This window comes from Coregonus clupeaformis, chromosome 13 (assembly GCF_020615455.1).
Source record: "Coregonus clupeaformis isolate EN_2021a chromosome 13, ASM2061545v1, whole genome shotgun sequence".
Lineage (NCBI taxonomy): Eukaryota > Metazoa > Chordata > Actinopteri > Salmoniformes > Salmonidae > Coregonus > Coregonus clupeaformis.
Genome location: NC_059204.1, coordinates 43,830,100 through 43,855,384, shown reverse-complemented (window position 1 = coordinate 43,855,384; position 25,285 = coordinate 43,830,100). Strand labels below are relative to the sequence as shown.

Genomic DNA, 25,285 nt, shown 5'->3' with positions numbered 1-25,285 from the left:
CTCAAGGCAGCTAGGACCATAGTCACCAAGAAAACAATTGGTAACACACTACGCCGTGAAGGACTGAAATCCTGCAGCGCCCGCAAGGTCCCCCTGCTCAAGAAAGCACATATACATGCCCGTCTGAAGTTTGCCAATGAACATCTGAATGATTCAGAGGAGAACTGGGTGAAAGTGTTGTGGTCAGATGAGACCAAAATGGAGCTCTTCGGCATCAACTCAACTCGCCGTGTTTGGAGGAGGAGGAATGCTGCCTATGACCTCAAGAACACCAACCCCACCGTCAAACATGGAGGTGGAAACATTATGCTTTGGGGGTGTTTTTCTGCTAAGGGGACAGGACAGCTTCACCGCATCAAAGGGACGATGGACGGCGCCATGTACCGTCAAATCTTGGGTGAGAACCTCCTTCTCTCAGCCAGGGCATTGAAAATGGGTCGTGGATGGGTATTCCAGCATGACAATGACCCAAAACACACGGCCAAGGCAACAAAGGAGTGGCTCAAGAAGAAGCACATTAAGGTCCTGGAGTGGCCTAGCCAGTATCCAGACCTTAATCCCATAGAAAATCTGTGGAGGGAGCTGAAGGTTCGAGTTGCCAAACATCAGGCTCGAAACCGTAATGACTTGGAGAAGATCTGCAAAGAGGAGTGGGACAAAATCCCTCCTGAGATGTGTGCAAACCTGGTGGCAACTACAAGAAACGTCTGACCTCTGTGATTGCCAACAAGGGTTTTGCCACCAAGTACTAAGTCATGTTTTGCAGAGGGGTCAAATACTTATTTCTTTCATTAAAATGCAAATCAATGTATAAAATGTTTGACGTGTTTTTCTGGATTTTTTGTTGTTGTTATTCTGTCTCTCACTGTTCAAATAAACCTACCATTAAAATTATAGACTGATCATGTCTTTGTCAGTGGGCAAACGTACAAAATCAGCAGGGGATCAAATACTTTTTTCCCTCACTGTATATCATTCCAGTGTTAATACTAATTGTAATTATTTTGCACTATAGCCTATTTATTGCCTTACCTCCATAACTTGCTACATTTGCACACACTGTATTTATATTTTCTGTTGTATTTTTTTTTTACCCCATATGTAACTCTGTGTTGTTGTTTTATCACACTGCTTTGCTTTATCTTGGCCAGGTCGCAGTTGTAAATGAGAACTTGTTCTCAACTGGCTTACCTGGTTAAATAAAGGTGAAAAACAACAACAACAAAAAAACAGTTGATGTTGGGATGTGTCTGTTACTTTAACTCTGTGAAGCATTTATTTGGGCTGCAATTTCTGAGGATGGTAACTTTAATGAACTTATCCTCTGCAGCAGAGGTAACTCTGGGTCTTCCATTCCTGTGGCGGTCCTCATGAGAGCCAGTTTCATCATAGCGCTTGATGGTTTATGCGACTGCACTTGAAGAAACTTTCAAAGTTCTTGAAATGTTCCGTATTGACTGACCTTCATATTTTAAAGTAATGATGGACTGTCGTTTCTCTTTGCTTATTTGAGCTGTTCTTGACATAATATGGACTTGGTCTTTTACCAAATAGGGCTATCTTCTGTATACCACCCCTACCTTGTCACAACATAACTGATTGGCTCAAACACATTAAGAAGGAAAGAAATTCCACAAATTAACTTTTAAGAAGGCACACCTGTTAATTGAAACACATTCCAGGTGACTACCTCATGAAGCTGGTTGAGAGAATGCCAAAAGTGTGCAAAGCTGTCATCAAGGCAAAGGGTGGCTATTTGAAGAATCTCAAATATAAAATATATTTTGATTTGTCTAACAATTTTTTGGTTACTACATGATTCCATATGTATTATTTCATAGTTGTGATTTCTTCACTATTATTCTATGTAGAAAATAGTAAAAATAAAGAAAAACCCTTGAATGAGTAGGTCTTCTAAAACTTTTGACCAGTAGTGTAGGTATAAATGTGTGTTGGTGTATTATGTGTGGTTAAAATTGCATTCTTATTAGATTTATACAGCAGCTTCCCAGAAAGATGTCTCCCACCACATAGAAGCATTGCTCCAGGTTGGACATGTCATTTCAGCACATTGAGGAATATATCCTCAGGAGCACATCATATCTGTGGTTAAGAGATCATTTAATGGAGTCTCTACACCTTAAAGCAAATCAAGATCTTGATCCAATCAGCATCATCCTGGGTAAAATAACTAAGGACATGTCACGTTACATCACAGGCTGCAGACAGCATGGGTGGATTTTAGAACCACACGTAGTATGCAGGAGCAGGGTATTCAAACTACTAAGTCTTATTAAAAAAGGGGATGTTTTTATTCAAATCAGCATTACTACCACCTGTCATAGTAAAATGAAGGACTTGTACACCCCATACCAATGAAGTGCAAGCAAAACTGTATTCAAAGTAGTGAGTTCTCTTTCTGTTAAAGTTTTGTATTGGTTATTTGATTTTTAGTTGTGACGCAAATTGTCAGTCAGTTTTAACATCTTGGATTGCTAGCTAATATATCCGATACACTATTGCGAATAAAACATTTCCCTGCAAAAGAAAGAGACCAAATATTTTCTTCTCCAACTCGTTTTAATAGCAGGTAGTCTCTGCTGAACAACATTTATTTTTCCAGTGGGATAAAACAGCATTTGGTGAAATAATATCAAATAAATAAATTTAACAAAGCACCACAATATTGATCAAAGGCATGAATGTGCACTGTGTATATGGTAAGCTACATTCAATAAAAACCTTTCGTTTTCCAGCACATGCATCAAACAGAATTATAGAACCAAACAGAATTATAAAACTGAGTATGTAAAAATAAAGCAGTACAAGCAAGAAACGGCCACAAAAGGAGGACCCTTTTCCCTTTTAAAAACACGTTTGGACACTTCAGCCTCAATGGGCAGGGTCACACTGCCTTTTCAACATCTTGAAAAGCACCAGCAATCTAAGCACACTCAAGCCACAGTTACAACAGAAGAGGAAAACAATCAAACACACAGACATTCAGTTGAAACTATGATGAGCACATATTCTATCACACAATCAGAACCCAAAAGCTATTGTATGTTGGTACTGCTTTTATAACCCAAATTTGAAAAGTAACCCAGAGGGGCAGGTGCATAAAGAGTGTTTAAATACTAGCCTGGTCCCAGATCTCTATGAGCTTTAGGCAACTCCTCGTGAGGATTGTTGCCCTTTCATACATGTATAAGACATGTAACATGTATGGCATGACAACTAGTCAGAGAAGTCCATAGTCAGAGAAGTCTAAAGCCCAGACAGGTCTGGGACCAGGCTATAGTCAGAGAAGTCTAAAGCCCAGACAGGTCTGGGACCAGGCTATAGTCAGAGAAGTCTAAAGCCCAGACAGGTCTGGGACCAGGCTATAGTCAGAGAAGTCTAAAGCCCAGACAGGTCTGGGACCAGGCTATAGTCAGAGAAGTCTAAAGCCCAGACAGGTCTGGGACCAGGCTATAGTCAGAGAAGTCTAAAGCCCAGACAGGTCTGGGACCAGGCTATAGTCAGAGAAGTCTAAAGCCCAGACAGGTCTGGGACCAGGCTATAGTCAGAGAAGTCTAAAGCCCAGACAGGTCTGGGACCAGGCTATATTCAGAGAAGTCTAAAGCCCAGACAGGTCTGGGACCAGGCTATAGTCAGAGAAGTCTAAAGCCCAGACAGGTCTGGGACCAGGCTATAGTCAGAGAAGTCTAAAGCCCAGACAGGTCTGGGACCAGGCTATAGTCAGAGAAGTCTAAAGCCCAGACAGGTCTGGGACCAGGCTATAGTCAGAGAAGTCTAAAGCCCTGACAGGTCTGGGACCAGGCTATAGTCAGAGAAGTCTAAAGCCCTGACAGGTCTGGGACCAGGCTATAGTCAGAGAAGTCTAAAGCCCTGACAGGTCTGAGGCCAGCTATAGAAATGCTGAGTCATCCTCTACAGTAGGTTTCAATGTATCCAGTGGCAGCAGTCCCACAGCTCTCCCTGGAGGGCAAACGCAAAAACAGCCCAACTCAAAATATCCAATTAACAGAAATACAATCTCTTGCAAGTTGACATAAAATGATAAAACCAACATCTAAAAAGGGTTTAAGAGAGTTGGACTTGAAATAATTTTTAAAAACAGTGTGAGTAGAGATTGTGTGTGTGTGTGTGTGGGGGGGGGGTCATATCTCCCCTCAGTGCGACGGCGGATCATGGGGGGGCAGTTTTCACATTCCGGCAGGCAGGGCTTGAAGAGGAGAGAGGGAGCTCTTTACTTCTTCCAAACGGTGTAGAAAACCCACCTGAGTCAGCTCGTTAAGGAGAATTGCATGCAAACAACAACCACACGTCTCTGTATGAATGTTTGACTATGTCTGGCTGTAAATGGGAGAAGTGTCTGATAACTGCAATACTTTTTATAAGGATACAGTTCCATATAAGAGGGCACACACACCACCTCTTTGGAAAAGTTCACAGGACACGAGAGCCTTCCCAGCTGCTCCTCATAAAGAGCCAGTGCCTCAGTCAGATTTGCACAGTTTCCCTGAGGACCACAACTCTGGGTTAAAACATGGACCACACAGCAATTATGTAACAAAATATACAGTTGAAGTCAGATGTTTACATACACCATAGCCAAATACATTTAAAAACTCAGTTTTTTCACAATTCCTGACATTTAATTATATTAAAAATTCCCTGTCTTAGGTCAGTTAGGATCACCACTTTATTTTAATGTGAAATGTCAGAATAATAGTAGAGAGAATTATTTCTTTCAGCTTTTATTTCTTTCAACACATTCCCAGTGGGTCAGAATTTTACATACACTCAATTATTATTTGGTAGCATTGCCTTTAAATTGTTTAACTTGGGTCAAACATGTCGGGTAGCCTTCCACAAGCTTCCCACAATAAGTTGGGTAAATTTTGGCCCATTCCTCCTGACAGAGCTGGTGTAACTGTCAGGTTTGTAGGCCTCCTTGCTCGCACACGCTTTTTCAGTTCTACCCACAAATGTTCTATAGGATTGAGGTCAGGGCTTTGTGATGGCCACTCCAATACCTTGACTTTGTTGTCCATAAGCCATTGTGCCACAACTTTGGAAGTATGCTTGGGGTCATTGTCCATTTGGAAGACCTATTTGCGACCAAGCTTTAACTTCCTGACTGATGTCTTGAGATGTTACTTCAATATATCCACATAATTTTCCTTCCTCATGATGCCATCTATTTCGTGAAGTGCACCAGTCCCTCCTGCAGCAAAGCACCCCCACAGCATGATGCTGCCACCCCCGTGCTTCACGGTTGGGAAGGTGTTCTTCGGCTTGCAAGCTCACCCTTTTTCCTCCAAACATAACGATGGTCATTATGGCCAAACAGTTCTATTTTTGTTTCACCAGACCAGAGGACATTTCTCCAGAAAGTGCGATCTTTGTCCCCATGTGCAGTTGCAAACCGTAGTCTGGTTTTGTTATGGTGGTTTTGGAGCAGTGGCTTCTTCCTTGCTGAGCGGCCTTTCAGGTTATGTCGATATAGGACTCGTTTTACTGTGGATATAGATACTTTTGTACCCGTTTCCTCCAGCATCTTCACAAGGTCCTTTGCTGTTGTTCTGGGATTGATTTGAACTTTTCGCACCAAAGTACATTCATCTCTAGGAGACAGAACGCATCTACTTCCTGAGCGGTATGACGGCTGCATGGTCCCATGGTGTTTATACTTGCGTACTATTGTTTGTACAGATGAAAGTGGTACCTTCAGGCGTTTGGAAATTGCTCCCAAGGATGAACCAGACTTGTGGAGGTCTACAATGTTCTTTTTGAGGTCTTGGCTGATTTCTTTTGATTTTCCCATGATGTCAAGCAAAGAGACACTGAGTTTGAAGGTAGGCCTTGAAATACATCCACAAGTACACCTCCAATTGACTCAAATGATGTAAATTAGCCTATCAGAAGCTTCTAAAGCCATGACATCATTTTCTGGAATTTTCCAAGTTGTTTAAAAGGCACAGTCAACTTAGTATATGCAAACTTCTGACCCACTGGAATTGTGATACAATGAATTATAAGTGAAATAATCTGTCTGTAAACAATTGTTGGAAAGATGACTTGTGTCATGCACAAAGTAGATGTCCTAACCGACTTGCCAAAACTATAGTTTGTTAACAAGAAATTTGTGGAGTGGTTGAAAAAAAAGAGTTTTAATGACTCCAACCTAAGTGTATGTAAACTTCCGACTTCAACTGTATGTGTCATTAAAAACGTCACACTAGGATAAACTTGTCTCTCATGAACAACAAAGACCCAAGAGACAGACATCATAAGTCGATCATGTGTAGGGATAGTAATATCAATTTCATAACACCAGGAGGAGTAAGAGGTGCATTCCACACAGTGGTAGAGTGACTTTATGAAACATTCAGCTAATATGGGAAAGGCCGTCTTACCTGTGTGAAGTACTTCCCAGTAGGACGCAGTACTTTGATTGAGAGATCCAAGATAAGCTGTAGGAACTCCCATGTAGAGTCTGAGACAGAGTAAACCATCTGTCAATCAGTTATGTGAGCGATTCATATAAGCGTCTTTCCTCCTATCCAAGAAACAGGCTAACATTACACTGTCCACATCTTAAATCAGATCAATTCTTTGCAATGAGGTACAATGCAGTGCCTCTTTACATGAGCCATACCGGTATTCATCATTGTACAGTTAGAAATGAATGTCCAAGAGGACCCCATGAGAGCATCTGTCACTCACCCTCCTCTGGCGCTGTGGAGATAGGAACTGCTGTGAGGTCATTGATGACGTAATCAAACGTCTTCCCTTCCTCAACATACTTTTTCAGAACCGGAACACAGTCCTCTACCAACACCTGGAAATACAGTCATGGTAACCCCTTGTAGTAACATACAAGACAATACAGAGCGGTGCAACTCTTTCAAGAGTAGTGGGCAAATTACAAATGTTCCATCTCTACTAAGGAAAAGTGCAATGGACAGCACTGTAATCCTCACCTGGTAACAGTCTCCCTTCAGTTTGTCCAGAACACTTCCACAAGCCTTCCTCATGTGCGTCCTACACCCATCAATCACCATTTGGTCGATGTAGACACTTTGTCAAGGCATTACAAACCAGGCACATGGATAGATCACAGACCAGATAGTCCTACCGGGTTACGTCTAGAAAAATTATCCAAGGTTAGTGTTAAAATATTTTTGGTGCAAATCCCTGAAGCAATCTGTTAACTGGGCACAGAAAGACGTGAAAAGCAGCGTCCTGAAAGGATATCTCCACCATGGTGATCATCTCTGGCTTGAGTTTGACGGCCTCAGCGAGGATACCTCCATCACCGCCTCCTAAGATTAGCACCTCCTTTCCTGTATAGTTCTCTTTCCCTCTGCCCATGATGGCCTGGGTGTAGGGTAGGTCACTCTCTGCCAGATCTGCCATATGATCACATTACAATATCATCAGATATGCCATATAATTACATTACAATATCATCAGATATGCCATTACTGAAACCCAGTCAAATGTTAATCTTATTAGATTCAGATTTCAATCACGAAAAACTACAATAGTGACCTCAATAACAGTAAATAACATAATTACAATGATATACATGAGCAGTAAGTGATGGAATAATTCATAACAATTGTATCAAAAATTCACACAAATTACACATAGGTTTCCTTACCTTGTATGCAGTCTATGGACAAGGTATGACAGCAATCCATGCCCTGGTTTTGATTTTCCTGCCACGGTTTTCAAATGCTAATGTTTTAGCATGTGTGGCACAAATCCCATTTAAGTCATGCAATTCTCGCACATCATGTCCAAATCATCCGAAAGTATGTAAAATATATTGTGAAGCGCAACAAAATCACGTACAGATGATTAGAACATGTGCAAAAAACGCTAATATCGGTACCATGACTTAAATGGGATTTGTGCCGTAAATGCTAAAACGATAGCATTTGGAAACAGTGCCAGGGAAACTAAACCAAAGCATGGATTGGTGTCATACCTTATCCATAGACAGCTTACAGAGTAAGGAAACCAATATGTAATTTTGTAATTTGGGTGAACTATCCCTTTAAATCAAGGCCTGTAGGAATCAGAGTACAGAGTTGAGTGGTCGGAAATCCTTTCCAACCGCTCTGGTAAAAACCGCTCCAAGCTCACAGGAAAAAAAACTGCCGCTCCAAATTTGCTCCATTCATTAAAAACCAACACCCATCTATTTTTGTGACTACCTGGACCTACCATTTGGTTTTAAAGTATTGAAATCAAACCATATGATTTGAATGAAAGGTATTTTAATAAACATGAAAAGATGACCGTAAGAAGTGCTCATACTCTGGTAGGAATGTTATATTTTACTTACTAACATCCCCATTGAGGATCAGGATATTGCCAAACTGCTGTGAGTGCAAGATCTTTATATTCTGGTATGCAGAGTCCTCATCGTATACAACCCGATCTATGTCATACTCCACCAGTCTGCCGTCGGCTGTGGGCCAGTATCGATCAACAGCTGCACCTCGTGTCAGAGCTGGGAGCCTGGGGAAGGGGGGGAATGGTAGAAATCATGTTCATGATGGCATCATGGAGACATTGACAGATGGTTACAGGGTAATAATTTCACACTACAGCTTGTGTACCTCTCCAGTCATCACACAACAAGGCCACTACAGTATGATCATCCACCACTCGAGGCTTACCTCTTGACCCTCCTAATGTTTCCATGTAGGAGACTTTTCAGCTTCTTTTCCAGTGCATTCAAAAGCTGAGAGAAAACAGAAAAATCGTATTTATTATTTTGCATATCCTAACGTTACATTAAGCAAAATATCCTAAATGTCAAATAGTCCAAAGGCCTATGGCCACGTGTTGCAGTATTGAACTCATGGAAAGGTGTCCTACTCAGGGTATTCAGAAGGTCTGTTAAATAGTATATATTTGTAATATTTGCGTTATTGTGTATGGATATAAGCAGGTCCAGTGCAAAGACAATTATTTATTTCATCACCTACGTTATCTACTTGTGCAATGTTATCTCCTTCACAACACTGCAGATCAACGGTAACCAGACCATGGGAGTGCACACGCAGAATAACCAACCTGAAAAGAGACAGACAAACAAACAGAGAGACAGACAAACAGAGTTAAAGTGTGGGGAGAACAGCATTGATTCTAGGCTATAACCTCTCACTCACTTCTCTCTCCTTAAACCTAGAGCTCATAAGTAGCAGATATCCTATAGGCTACAGCTGTGGCATAATACAGGTTGTGACCTATTATTGACCTAACATTTCTGAAAGCACAGTGGAGATCCAGGGGCAGCTGAAGGTTGAGCATTTTTTTAAATCCAAAATGATGTGTTGTGTTGCTGCGGGCAGCCATATTCATGCAGGCTTAGGCCCACACAATGCCTCACCAGCTGTGTTTACCACTCACCACACAAAACAGGAAGCACCAAACCCCTTAGATCCGATACACAAAGCCACTAAAGGGCTATGCGTTCAACTGAACACAAGCCATTGTTGTACCAATGATACACTTAACTGGCCAATCAATGGTCTTCCTAAAGGGTGTCTGACCACTGGAACACACCTGGTGTTTCCATTGGACAGTCTGGGTATTGGTAAAAATAACTGGGATTTTACAAATTCCTCACACACATTAAATATTTCTCAATTAGAACAACATTTTTGTGCAGCCTGTATAGCATTCCTTTTATTCCAAACTAACCTTGACAGATATCTGACGTTAGAGTATTTGCTGAGGAAATATTACACTGTTGAGCTAACTAGTGTTTGGAACTTCTGTTACGCCTACATCTATTTTGCATAAACCTTGATTGTGCTGATCTAAGATGACATCTATCAATACAGTTCAGATACAGTCATTTACATGTAAAAGGACCCATGAGCACCAACATGTGAAGTTTATAAGAGCATATCACATTTGGTGTCAAGTGAAAGGTAAGAGTTTATTTTTGGGAAATGACGGCATTGATACGTTTTCCAACCATTTTCCATCTTAAAAATAAGGAATAAGCAAAGGCGTTGATTTCTGGTCACACAGATGGAAAAGGGGTCGTAGAAAACATCTACTAGAAAAAGTTCTAAAGAGGTATTAGAAATACATTAAAAACACAATAACGTTGAAGTAAAGTCCCCTGCCATCTAATATCAACATTTATATTTAGTTTTGCAGAAATTATTTGCTTTCTGTAAGTTTAAGAAATATTGCCTAGTGTATTGTCATTCTGTTACCAACATCTTTATATTTTATAATCTCTCCCTCATGAGGAAGTTCACAGAAGTTAAAAACAAATAGAGAGTCGCACGCTATATACAGTGAGTGCTGATTTTGTACGTTTGCCCACTGACAAAGAAATGATCTGTCTATATTTTTAATGGTAGGTTTATTTGAACAGTGAGAGACAGAATAACAACAAAGAAATCCAGAAAAACGCATGTCAAAAATGTTATAAATTGATTTGCATTTTAAATGAGGGAAATAAGTATTTGACCTCCTCTCAATCAGAAAGATTTCTGGCTCCCAGGTGTCTTTTATACAGGTAACAAGCTGAGATTAGGAGCACACTCTTAAAGGGAGTGCTCCTAATCTCAGTTTGTTACCTGTATAAAAGACACCTGTCCACAGAAGCAATCAATCAGATTCTAAACTCTCCACCATGGCCAAGACCAAAGAGCTCTCCAAGGATGTCAGGGACATGATTGTAGACCTACACAAGGCTGGTATGGGCTACAAGACCATCGCCAAGCAGCTTGGTGAGAAGGTGACAACAGTTGGTGTGATTATTTGCAAATGGAAGAAACACAAACTAACTGTCAATCGCCTTCGGCCTGGGGCTCCATGCAAGATCTCACCTCGTGGAGTTGCAATGATCATGAGAACAGTGAGGAATCAGCCCAGAACTACACGGGAGGATCTTGTCAATAATCTCAAGGCAGCTTGGACCATAGTCACCAAGAAAACAATTGGTAACACACTACGCCGTGAAGGACTGAAATCCTGCAGCACATATACATATACAGGCCCGTCTGAAGTTTGCCAATGAACATCTGAATGATTCAGAGGAGAACTGGGTGAAAGTGTTGTGGTCAGATGAGACCAAAATCGAGCTCTTTGGCATCAACTCAACTCGCCGTGTTTGGAGGAGGAGGAATGCTGCCTATGACCCCAAGAACACCATCCCCACCGTCAAACATGGAGGTGGAAACATGGGGGTGTTTTTCTGCTAAGGGGACAGGACAACTTCACCGCATCAAAGGGACGATGGACGGGGCCATGTACCGTCAAATCTTGGGTGAGAACCTCCTTCCCTCAGCCAGGGCATTGAAAATGGGTCGTGGATGGGTATTCCAGCATGACAATGACCCAAAACACACGCCCAAGGCAACAAACGAGTGGCTCAAGAAGAAGCACATTAAGGTCCTGGAGTGGCCTAGCCAGTCTCCAGACCTTAACCCATAGAAAATCTGTGGAGGGAGCTGAAGGTTCGAGTTGCCAAACGTCAGCCTCGAAACCTTAATGACTTGGAGAAGATCTGCAAAGAGGAGTGGGACAAAACCCCTCCTGAGATGTGTGCAAACCTGGTGGCCAACTACAAGAAACGTCTGACCTCTGTGATTGCCAACAAGGGTTTTGCCACCAAGTACTAAGTCATGTTTTGCAGAGGGGTCAAATACTTATTTCCCTCATTAAAATGCAAATCAATTTATAACATTTTTGACATGCGTTTTTCTAGATTTTTGTTGTTGTTATTCTGTCTCTCACTGTTCAAATAAACCTACCATTAAAATTATAGACTGATCATGTCTTTGTCAGTGGGCAAACGTACAAAATCAGCAGGGGATCAAATACTTTTTCCCCCTCACTGTATAAACTCCCAGTAATTTATTGGGTAAAGCACCAACGTTTCAGCATCACTGTGCCTTCTTCAGACAATAAAGAAGGCACAGTGATGCTGAAACGCTGGTGTTTTACCCAATAAATTACTGGGAGTTCATATATATATATATATATATATATATATATATATATATATATAGAGTGGGCAACTATTTTTATAGCTTACAGTTTATTCGCTGTTAGCACCTCTACACAAAATCATTTCTTTGGGTGTGTGCCATCTCATGCTTTTTATTAGAAGTTCACAAAAGTAACAAGTAAAAGGTAGACCTACCAATTAGTTAGTGTTTTTTCTGATAATTTTATTTATGAATAATTAAGTAATTAAAACACGTCACTGTTACCAAATCGGGCACACCACGTCATTTCAATACGGAAATTTGGGTAATATTTGGTTGAGAAATTGATAAACGAGATTTCAACCTTTACTCACCCATTCAAAAAGACAGCCAGAAGTTTGTTGAATTCCCAATATTACAGCAATTGTGACGCTCTCCACAGACCTGCGACCTTCGCATGCTATCTTGAACATGCACGCTTTCTATGATTGCATAAGAAGACATGTATAGTTACAGTAAACTAACCTCAAAATGTGGCCATGGATGCGTTACTCATGTTAAGGGTTGAATAAATACTGTTACATTCAGGGGTGAAAGTACATTTCACGTCCTCCTATATATGTACGCCCACCGCATGAACAATGGGTCATAGATGTACATAAGGAACCCCTATTCAACCCCTATTTAGTATGATCTCTGTGGGCCTAGTAAAGGTTTGTCATTTAACTTCTATCATGTATTAACTTTAAAATGGGGCATAAACACAACCAGTCATGGCGTTTGTCTGACTGTCAAACAATCACTCCAAGCGCCGCTCCTGTTGGCTACCCGTGCACGTTTGTCCACTCACAAAATAATTCCAGCATCCCAACAGTGCACCCGCAATTTAATGAATGGAAAGAGAAATCAGTTAGAAAAGAACCTAATAGTGTAATGACATTCGACAATTGTCATTAGGCCCACTACGCTTATAGTATGAATTGATGCATCCACTGCTGCGGGCTAGGCATGTGTGTCTCAGTCTCTGCAACTTATCTCCGCCTTACTGTATAACAAAAGTATTGTTTAATTCTGTTTGGTTGACAAACACAACCAAATAGCAACATTTAAAGGATATGTTATACTTCGATAGTTTCATCTGAGCTACTGGCTTAATCCTATTCTTAAATTTTTATTAAGTTAAAGAATAGGACTCAATATGTAACTTTTGGGGTGACCCGACCAAATTAGAGTTATAGATCTGTCACTCTCATTGAAAGCAAGTCTAAGAAGCAGCAGATCTGTTCTATTTCTATGCTTCCCATTCTTAAGTTTAGTTTTTGCGTCTTTTACTTTCAGTTTTGTACACCAGCTTGAAGCAGCTGAAAATACAATATTTTTGGCTATGGAAAATATATTTCACAGCGGTTTAGATGGTACAATGATTCCCTACCCAACGAATGCTTGTTTTGTCACACAAACTGAAAGTAGGCGAACTATTTCTGCATATTGCACCTTTAAAGTGCATTTAAAGTTTGATTTGATTTAGTCCTTTTCTTTAACTTAGATTTTTGGATGAGATGGAGACGTGAATCCAACATATCAATTATTAATTTTTAGACAAACTGGAATTAAACCAGACTAAGTCAGTGGCAAAGATGGCGCTGTCCAAGCAGAAGATGACTTTGTTCGTGATGCGTGCCCCCAAATTATACAACAGCACACCGGACTTGAAACAAAGATAGATGTAACCATGTGCTATTCAATGTATTATTTGAGTGGCATTGGTGCTCCCAAGTCAAAAATGCATGTGCATTCCACAGGTCACGTTTATAAGTGTGTTCAAAAAATGTTATCAAGATTAGGAAAAGTTTTGCAGCACACCTGAGAGTTCCTCAGGGCACATGAGTATGCCACAGCACACCGGTTGAAAACCACTGGAGTAGAGTTCAGTACAGTAGAGCACGTGTAGAGTACAGTATAATGTAATATACTCAACTGGACTGTAGTTAACTATATTCTACTTTTCTTTACTGTGCTCTACTGTACAGAACTTATGGCTGCATGATATGGGCAAAAAATCGAATTGCGATATACATGAAGAACACCTGCTCTTTCCATGACACAGAATGACCAGGTGAATCTAGGTAAAAGCTCTTATCCCTTATTGGTGTCACTTGTTAAATCCACATCAATCAGTGTAGATAAAGGGGAGGAGACAGGTTAAACAAATATTTTTAAGCCTTGAGACATGGATTGTGCATGTTTTCCATTCAGAGGGTGAATGGGCAAGACAACAGAATTAAGTGCATTTGAACAGGTATGTTAATAGGTGCCAGGCGCAGCGGTTTGGGTCAAGAACTGCAACGCTGCTGGGTTATCAAGAATGGTCCACCACCCAAAGGACATCCAGCCAACTTCACACAATTGTGAAAAGCATTGGAGACAACATGGCCCAGCATCCCTGTGGAACGCTTTCAAAACCTTGTAGAGTCCATGCCCTGACAAATTGAGGCTGTTCTGAGGGCAAAAGGGGGTGACGGTGCCCACTCTGGTCTTGGCATGTGCACTCTAGTCAACAGCTCACAGATACAGTGCGGGTTGGCTACCTACATGAGACTATTATGGACAAAATAGCACGATTATTTATATTTGTCACACGGCAGCCAAGCATCGATCATCATGTCACCAAAATAAGACCCTCAATATTTATTGGAAAAGAGCGTAAAGCTCATCACCGTGCACTTTCACCACCCTGTGAAGTTCATCATAACTTATTTAATCTGTAGTCTAATAAACTGCATGCTTTCCCGAGTCGTAGTGGTTGGACCACACAACATATTTTTGCGTGAATCCAAGTTTACTTCAATATGATGGTTATTATAATCAATATTTGCGCATAAAGGTGCTTCCACCTCCATTTCTCACATAATTAATTTCAGACACAAAAAGAACCTACCTTGTCTAGTGTATTTGGTTTAGTCTACATTTGGAAAGTTTACCGACAAATTTGCTGTTGTTTCCATCAGGCCTGTCGTGACATTTTTTATCCAACATGTACTTTACTTGCGTAAAAAGGTTGGATGGAAATGTGGTTATAGAAATATAATAATTATTTATATTAGGAAGCAGTGGAAAGCAACATCGTTCTAGTTTGGATCAATCTGTTGACTGCATTTGACCTAACAGAACAGCATGCAAACTTATGGTGAATATAAGCAGCCACAAGAGGAGAGGGAGACATGACAAACAGAGTAAACTATAAAAACGGATATTACACACGGCTGAGTGGCGTTTCCATCTCTTGCGATTTGGATATTGCAAATGTCAATATTGCAGTTTCAATGTGAATTTGTTGTACAATACTGTGCGCTGCTGTACTGATCTGTCCAAACTTATTAAACATAGATGTCTATGATTGGTACAGATTTGGTCCGGTCTGGACCAACCAAATGTGGTCTTGTTTGGGGGCAGAGCTCATTAGAATAATAGCCAGTGTGTTAAATAATACCCAAACATACAAAGGAGCATATTAAAATGTTCTACCTTTGTGTACCTTTCATGAAGAGAATGACATTCATAATTAGGCATTTCTGTAGAGTACAGATCCAGGACCCATGATGTAATCCTGTTACCATCATTCTGTTGCTGGGTGTTGATCCACTTCACTTACTGTAGTTCAAAATAACCTAAATAGATTTTTTTCAAACTCAAGATGTCATGTCATAGCTGACATCCCATTCTTTCTGCAGACATCTTTGAATCTTAATTCAGAGTAGATATTTAACCAAGTTTTTTGAAAACGTAGTCACATAAACTGAGGGAGATTTTACTGTCATTCTGTTACCAAACTTAGGATCTGCACTGTTCCTCAAGGAAATGTGTTTTAGTAACATTTTCTGTGGCAATTGTTAAAAGTAGACTTCTGTATATACATACAGTGGGGAGAACAAGTTTTTGATACACTGCCGATTTTGCAGGTTTTCCTACTTACAAAGCATGTAGAGGTCTGTAATTTTTATCATAGGTACACTTCAACTGTGAGAGACGGAATCTAAAACAAAAATCCAGAAAATCACATTGTATGATTTTTAAGTACTTAATTTTGCATTTTATTGCATGACATAAGTATTTGATCACCTACCAACCAGTAAGAATTCCGGCTCTCACAGACCTGTTCGTTTTTCTTTAAGAAGCCCTCCTGTTCTCCACTCATTACCTGTATTAACTGCACCTGTTTGAACTCGTTACCTGTATAAAAGACACCTGTCCACACACTCAATCAAACAGATTCAAGCCAAGACCAGAGAGCTGTGTAAGGACATCAGGGATAAAATTGTAGACCTGCACAAGGCTGGGATGGGCTACAGGACAATAGGCAAGCAGCTTGGTGAGAAGGCAACAACTGGTGGCGCAATTATTAGAAAATGGAAGAAGTTCAAGATGACGGTCAATCACCCTCGGTCTGGGGCTCCATGCAAGATCTCACCTCGTGGGGCATCAATGATCATGAGGAAGGTGAGGGATCAGCCCAGAACTACACGGCAGGACCTGGTCAATGACCTGAAGAGAGCTGGGACCACAGTCTCAAAGAAAACCATTAGTAACACACTACGCCGTCATGGATTTAAATCCTGCAGCGCACGCAAGGTCCCCCTGCTCAAGCCAGCGCATGTCCAGGCCCGTCTGAAGTTTTCCAATGACCATCTGGATGATCCAGAGGAGGGATGGGAGAAGGTCATGTGGTCTGATGAGACAAAAATAGAGCTTTTTGGTCTAAACTCCACTCGCCGTGTTTGGAGGAAGAAGGAGGATGAGTACAACCCCAAGAACACCATCCCAACCGTGAAGCATGGAGGTGGAAACATCATTCTTTGGGGATGCTTTTCTGCAAAGGGGACAGGACGACTGCACCGTATTGAGGGGAGGATGGATGGGGCCATGTATCGCGAGATCTTGGCCAACAACCTCCTTCCCTCAGTAAGAGCATTGAAGATGGGTCGTGGCTGGGTCTTCCAGCATGACAACGACCCGAAACACACAGCCAGGGCAACTAAGGAGTGGCTCCGTAAGAAGCATCTCAAGGTCCTGGAGTGGCCTAGCCAGTCTCCAGACCTGAATCCAATAGAACATCTTTGGAGGGAGCTGAAAATCCGTATTGCCCAGCGACAGCCCCGAAACCTGAAGGATCTGTATGGAGGAGTGGGCCAAAATCCCTGCTGCAGTGTGTGCAAACCTGGTCAAGACCTACAGGAAACGTATGATCTCTGTAATTGCAAACAAAGGTTTCTATACCAAATATTAAGTTCTGCTTTTCTGATGTATGAAATACTTATGTCATGCAATAAAATGCTAATTAATTACTTTAAAATCATACAATGTGATTTTCTGGATTTTTAGATTCCATCTCTCACAGTTATAGTGTACCTATGATAAAAATTACAGACCTCTACATGCTTTTTAAGTAGGAAAACCTGCAAAATCGGCAGTGTATCAAATACTTGTTCTCCCCACTGTAGGTATATGGTGTGTTAAAATTTGCAATCAATGTTTTTGTTTGGCATACATTTTAAAGTGACATAGAGACTCACATTTTCACTCTGTTACCATGGAATTGCCCATACATCACCTTGAACTAGTGGCACCCTGCCCTACGGAGGGGTGAAAATGTGGCACCCTGCCCTATGGCACCCTGCCCTATGGCACCCTGCCCTACATTTTATCTTTGAAGATTGCAACCATGACCATATAATCTTCAACTCAAAAAACCCTGTGCAAAGCATAGTATGGTAGCTTGTTATCTATCAATAGTTTGGATACATCCCCATTATTGACTGTCTCCTGTGCTTTATTATGTGTTCTTATTATTTTTATTGTAGCACTTTGGCTTTTTGAAAAGCAAAAAAATATATACTAGATGTAATTCTATTTATTCTACAAAATATATTGATTGTGACATAAATAATGATGACAGTGTTGATGGAACTGGTGCCTACCTGCCATTCTTGCCAATGAAGGTAGCAAGGTATCCATGTCCCTCCGTGTCATGGACAGTTTCTGTCATTTCCTGCTCTTGAAATATAGACTGCAGCCCATGCACAGTTGAAGGACAGTCAGCTAAACAGAAAAGGGGAGGGGCATATATGGTGAGAACAAATCAAATCAATTTTTTAATTTTAATTTTAAATTGTATTTGTCACATGCGCCGAATACAACAGGTGTAGACCTTACAGTGAAATGCTTACTTACAATCCCTTAACCAACAATGCAATTTTAAGAAAAATAAGTGTTAAGTAAAAAATTGATAAGAAAAAGAGAAAAATAAAAATAACAAATAATTAAAGAGCAGCAGTAAAATAACAGTAGTAACACAGTTATGACCAAAACACAACCCCCTCATTAAATTCCTCTTCCAGACAGAATCACCAATAATGGCCCATTCTCCCTGAGGGCAGTCCCAGATTAATTTCTGCCCAGTCTGATCGATAAATGAAATGGGCGGGAGAAGTAGGCTATAGCTCAGACATCTCTGTGTTTCACAGCTCCTAGTGTAAATAGGCCTGCTAGGTAGGGGATTAGCCCTGGGAGCCTCTTCCACCCCCAATTTATCAGGTATGTTTGAGAGGGCAAATGACTGCAGTCCCTGTGCAGGTTTAAGTAGGTGATATCTTGCTAGGTAAAGGAGAATGGATTTATCTTACTGCACACACCGGTACTGTACCTTGTAACAACCACCTATAATTGTAGGAGAAAATTACGATTAATAATCTAGATAACTAGCTAGCGACGGTATGTTCTTTTCTTGATTGAGTGTGCACCATAACAGGCAGACCAGACAGTTGGCTGAAATTAATACAAAATTATGGCAGGAGCCTAATTTAACTAGGAAATTCATCTTGCAAGCCTTTTTACATTGAGTGGCTATGGATTTCAAACCCATTATTGGCCACTGGGACCTTATGATTTATTGATGGCTAGCCTCACCAATAAGCATGGTCACCATTGTTTAGCTAGCTAGCTACTCGCAGTTTGACTGTCTGTCCAGTCACGCAGACAGGCGCAGCAGCAGACACATGGCTTTGCTAATCTAGCTAGCTAGCTACCTAGCAACTGCACGAAAGGTCATATATCAATCTGCTGGCAACCAGTGACTTGGAATTATGCTACCTAGCTATTAAGATAGCGGATGCCATTTAGTTAGATCAATTCTTACTCAGTATTAACGAGTTATGTCCTCCGAGAAAACCCCCCACTAATCGTGCATAGCTAGCTATCTATATTATTTTTATGCAAGTATATTGGACAGACTACGCGTATTGACAACGATTAGCTAGCTAACGTACAGTAGTTAGCTAGACGCGCAAAGGGAAAATATAACCGCCCATGTCCTGTAGTGCAACCTGGTCTCAGAGCATTTCGTATTATTCTGCTGAAACCGTTCGTAATCTAGCGAATGCCCGTGTGTGCAATTTACCTGGCGCTGAGAGGTTGAAGTCGAGGGTGTAATGTCGCAGTGCCATGACTGGGTACAGCCGTCAGCCATGCCTGGAGTAGGCAGCTGGTGTGAAAACGGAGTTTGTCTGTGGATACTGAAGGAGGAACCGTGGGGCCTTGATCGTACTGCCTGTGCCTCTGCTGCTGCTTGAGTGAGAGGGTTCGCTAGAATGCAGACTGGTCTGTTTGTGGACACGCAGGGGGGATGGTCCGATGACGCTGTGGCTAGTCTACCTCGTGCTTACACTTGACTACAGTTCAGACTAGGCCTACAGTAGGCTTCCTGCGAGTTGGGCAGAGAGAGACCTGTTCCCAAACTAATGTTCTTATATTTCTTGAGATTAAAGGCCCAGTGCAGTCAAAAACGTGATCTTCATGTTTTGTATATTTCCACACTATGAGGTTGGAATAATACTGTAAAATTGTGAAAATTATGATAATTTCCTTTTAGTGTAAGATCTGTTTGAAAAGACCACCTGAAATGTCAGCCTGCTTTGGTGGGATGGAGTTTTGGCCTTCCTGGTGACATCACCATGCGGTAAACTAGTTAATAGACCAATAACAAAGAGAGTTCCAAACCTCTCTGCCCATAACAGCTAGTTTTATTTTTTCCCTTCCCCACTCAGACCACTGCCAGACAGTCGTAGGAAAATTCTCTTTGCTAAGAAGCTATTTTTGTTTCTTTTAGACAATTTGAATGGAAAACAGTCACAGTAAGGTACTTAACAGTTACCCAGAAATATTTGATATTGAGATAAAAATGGCTGCATTGGATCTTTAATATTTTATGTGTTCCACACTCCAGTCCTTTGCAGGGATGGGCAACTTGCAGCCCACAGCATCCAGCCAATTAAATAGGTACATCCCACAGTGTATTTTTATTTATTTTTATGAAATTAGAGATTTAGCTGAGTAGCCTAAGCAGCTGATTTCTTATGCGTTTCATCTCAGTGCTTGGGAAGTGAACTGTTTTGACTAATCAAAAATGTCCTTTTGATACAAAGATCCTGATGAAATGTGGGAGATTTTGGAGATTTCAGATAAATAATAACAGAAGGGAAAGCTTCCATTCCTACGGAAAGGTGACTTCAAGCTGTGTGTCTATTAGATGTAAAAAAATAAATATATATATATATATATATACAAAATCTGCCATTTTAGTGTTTGATGCAAACACTTGCAGCCCACATCTTGATTTTAGATTAAGTAATCCAAAATGTAATAGGCTATTTTTAAGAATGTAACTGTAATCTGATTAGGCCTACACATTTTTTAAGTAATCTGGGTTGATTACAGTTACTTCGTTTTTGTAATCTGATTACATCGTAATGCCTGTTACATGTAATCTGTTATAGTGTCGTTTGGACATCCTTCCAAATCCTGTCTCGTCCACTCGACTATTGGAAGTCTGGGAAACTTCAGTATTGGATTTGGCGTTTGAATGGGAGCGCTGGCATTCAGCAACAGTGCACCTGTTTAGTTTTAGTGGAGATCCCTCAATAATAATTCTCACTATAGCACATTGGTAATAGTCAGTGACAAATACACAGAGTGTACAAAACATTAAGAACACCTTCCTAATATTGAGTTGCACCCCTCAATCAAAACTCAATTCAACTACTAACCACAACTACTGACCACAATTACCGACCACAACCATACAACTACTGACCACAACCAACCAACTACTGACAGCACAACTACTGACCACAACACAACTAGAGACCATAACTACTGACAACAAATACTAAACACAACCCCTGACCACAACCACACAACTAGAGACCATAACTACTGACCACACAACTACTGAACACAACCAAAAAACGACTGACCACAACTACTGAACCACACACCTACATACCAAAAACTACTGACAACAACCACACAACTACTAACCACAACCAACTACTGACCACACAACTACTGACCACAACTACTGAACACAACACAACTAGAGACCATAACTACTGACAACAAATACTGAACACAACCCCTGACCACAACCACACAACTAGAGACCATAACTACTGACCATAACTACTGACCACACAACTACTGAACACAACTACACAACTACTGACCACACAACTACTGACCACAACCACACAACTACTGACCACAACTACTGACTACAATAACTGACCACAACCACACAACTACTGACCACAACCAACCATCAACTGACCACAACAACACAACTAGGGACCATAACTACTGACAACTACTGAACACAACTCCTGACCTCAACCACACAACTACTGACCATAACTACTGACCACTACTGACCACAACTACTGACCAAGACTAATGACATAACACCACAACTACTGACCACACAACTACTAACCACACAACTACTGAACCACAACCACACAACTACTGACCACAACCACACAGCTACTGACCACACAACTACTGACCACACAACTACTGACCACAACTACTGACCACAACCACATATCTACTGACCACTACTGACCACAACTACTGATCACAACCACACAACTACTGACCACAACTACTGAACCACACACCTACTTACCAAAACTACTGACCACAACACAACTACTAACCACAACTACTGACCACAAAGCTAATGACCACAGCCACACAACTACTGACTACAATTAGTGACCACAACCACACAACTACTGACCTCACAACTACTGAACACAGCAACCCAACTAGAGACCTTAACTACAGACCACAACTACTCAACACAAACACTGAACACAACCCCTGACCACAACCACACAACTAGAGACCACAACTACTGACCACAACCACACAGCTACTGACCATAACTACTTACCCACAACTACTGAACACTACTGACCACAACTACTGACCACAACTAATGACCACAACCACACAACTACTGACCACATCTATTGACCACAACCACACAACTGCTGACCACAACTACTGAACCACACACCTACTTACCAAAACTATGGACCACTACGGACCACAACTACTGACCTAACCTACTGACTACAACTACTGACCACAACCACACAACTATTGACACACATGCACACCACACAGACTAAGGTGTGGGACTGACCGGTACCCACCAAAGGGCAGGACCTGGATTCAGTCCAGCAAGTTCCCTGCACCCCAATTACTGAGAACTGAATCATTCAACATTTCATCACAAGTTATTTGTCAAAATAACATTTTTGATTCGTCAAAAGTCTAAAAGTCTTGACTAATCAAAAATGAAATTTTTCGACACATAGATCATTATGACATTTTTTGATTATTCAGGTATCAGTAAGTGGTCTGACTTGTTTGGTTAAAAAACTGAACATTTCACAATTTCACACACACCCAAGGCAAAGGTGTAGGACTGACAGGACCTAACCTCACTGACCTGTGGCACTAGGCCTATGCATATTTGGGTATTATTCTACACATTGGCTATTATTCTAATGAGCTCCATCCCCAAGCAAGACCACATTTGGTTGGTCTGGACCGGACCAAATCTGAACCAATCATAGACGTCTATGTTTCACAAGTTTGGACATCACAGTACAGCACAGTAGAGTACAGTAAAGTACAGCGCAGCACAGTAGAGTTCAGTAGAGTGAAGTACAGTATATTTCAGTACAGTACATTATACTGTATTCTACTCAAGTGTGCTCTACTGTACTCTACTCTACTCTACTCTGGGCGGCAGGTAGCCTAGAGGTTAAAGAGGCGAGCCAGCAACCGAATCCCGGGTCTGACGGGAAAAATCTGGCGGGAAGTTAGCTGGCATCGGGAAGGTTGCTGGTATCAAATCCTAGATTACATTTACATTTTAGTCATTTAGCAGACGCTCTTATCCAGAGCGACTTACAGGAGCAAGTAGGGTTAAGTGCCTTGCTCAAGGGCACATCGACAGATTTTTCACCTAGTTGGCTCGGGGATTAGAACCAGCGACCTTTCGGTTACTGGCACAACACTCTTAACCACTAAGCTACCTGCCGCCCCATTGCCTGCCGTTGTGCCCTTGAGCAAGGCACTTAACCCCCCACAACAACTGCTCCACGGGCAGCCCCCTACTCCAACCTCTCCAATCTGTATATGTATGTGGAGGGGTTGTGACAAAGCGGAAGTGACATTTCGGTTGGACCTTGTGTACAATTGACAAATAAAGTGATCTTAATCTCGTAACCTTAATCTACTGTACTGACCTATACTCTACTGTTCTGTACTTTACTCTGCTGTCCAAAGTTGTGAAACATATCTGAACCAATCATGGATGTCTATGTTTGGTCCAAATTAAGGCCAGTCCGAACCAGACCAAAAACCTGTGGACGTTGTAATCAAGGCCAGGACGGACTGACCAAAAATCTGATTTTACAGTGGATATTCATCAAATCTTTCATAATTATTGTGTTCTAATAGGCCCACAATGTGGTTACTAAAATCCGATTTGGGTATATTAGGGTTTTTTCGCTGCATAATATTTAGAAATATTCCTGCTAAATGCTAACTCCTGTTCGTATAAACTGGTAGCATAGCTAACATCCAGGACCTCTATACCAGGCGGTGTCAGAGGAAGGCCCTCAAAATTGTCAAGACTCCAGCCACCCTAGTCATAGACTGTTCTCTCTGCTACCGCACGGCAAGCGGTACCAGAGCGCCAAGTCTAGGTCCAAAAGGCTTCTCAACAGCTTCTACCCCCAAGCCATAAGACTCCTGAACAGCTAATCATGGCTACCCTGACTATTTGCACCTCCCACCCCATCTTTTTACACTGCTGCTACTCTGTTAATTATTTATGCATAGTCACTTTAACTCTACCCACATGTACATAATACCTCAACTAACTCTGCTCTTTTTTTCTCAACACTTTTTTGTTGTTGTTGTTTTATTTTACTTTTTATTAAGAAATAAATGCATTGTTGGTTAAGGGCTGTAAGTAAGCATTTCACGGTAATGTCTACACCTGTTGTATTCGGTGCATGTGGCAAATACAATTTGATTTGATTTGAAATCGATGGTGGTATTTGAAGCAGTTTTTAAGCGTAATGGAGTTGATTGGTGATGATGACATGAACATGTATGGGTGGCAATGAGGAGATGCTGAATCTTTCCCCCACAAGGGGATGCGTGAGTGGCATTGCCATGGTATTTCAATTGTTTTGGTCGAGTTCGATTGATCTCTTTGCCACATCTATTCAATTGCAATAATTCATTTTTTGGTAACAGAATTACGAGTTTTAATCACTTAATGGTCCAATGCAGCCATTTCTATCTCACTATCAAATAATTTCTGGGATACAATTAAGTACTATGATTGTTTACAAAAAAATAAATAATCATGCTTCTTAGCAAAGGGCAATTTCTCAAGCAATAATTTTGCTAGGACTGTCTGGGAGTGGTCTGAGTTGTTAGGGGAAAACTGAAAATGTGCTGTTATTGGCAGAGAGTTTTGGAACTCTTTCTTATTGCATTTACCGCATGGTGATGTCACCATGAAAGGCCAAAACTCCATCCCACCAAAACAGGCTGCAATTTCAGGTGGTCTTTTCAAACAGGTCTTACACTAAAAGGGCATTATCATAATTTTCACAATTTCACAGTATTATTCCAACCTCATAGTGTGGAAATATATTTATATATATATATATTTATATATATATAAAACTCTTAGCTTTCATTTGATACCCAACTATGAACTTCATGTTGGCGCTCATGGGTCCTTTTACATGGAAATGCCCCTTATTACAAAGTTTGTTCAGATACCCTGCATGTATAATAAGATGTTATATAAAATGGGTGAGGTCAGGTTAGAGATTACACAACGTCTGTCAGAGTGACTGTGCCCATTC

The 25,285-nt window shown here is 41.0% G+C and overlaps 1 protein-coding gene across 1 annotated transcript; it reads right to left on the bottom strand.

Moving 5' to 3' along the window:
* Positions 1 to 2,561: 2,561 nt before the first annotated feature.
* Positions 2,562 to 19,676, bottom strand: LOC121579545 (spermine synthase-like). The gene is made up of 11 exons (XM_041894231.2): positions 19,438 to 19,676; positions 17,960 to 18,080; positions 9,015 to 9,102; positions 8,703 to 8,767; positions 8,366 to 8,541; positions 7,267 to 7,421; positions 6,993 to 7,082; positions 6,736 to 6,850; positions 6,426 to 6,505; positions 4,410 to 4,525; positions 2,562 to 4,283 (listed from the first exon to the last, which is right to left on the bottom strand). The coding sequence occupies exons 1-11, from the start codon at positions 19,481 to 19,483 to the stop codon at positions 4,253 to 4,255; spliced, it is 1,083 nt and encodes a 360-aa protein (XP_041750165.1). The 5' UTR covers positions 19,484 to 19,676; the 3' UTR covers positions 2,562 to 4,252.
* Between the last annotated feature and the right edge of the window lie 5,609 nt (positions 19,677 to 25,285).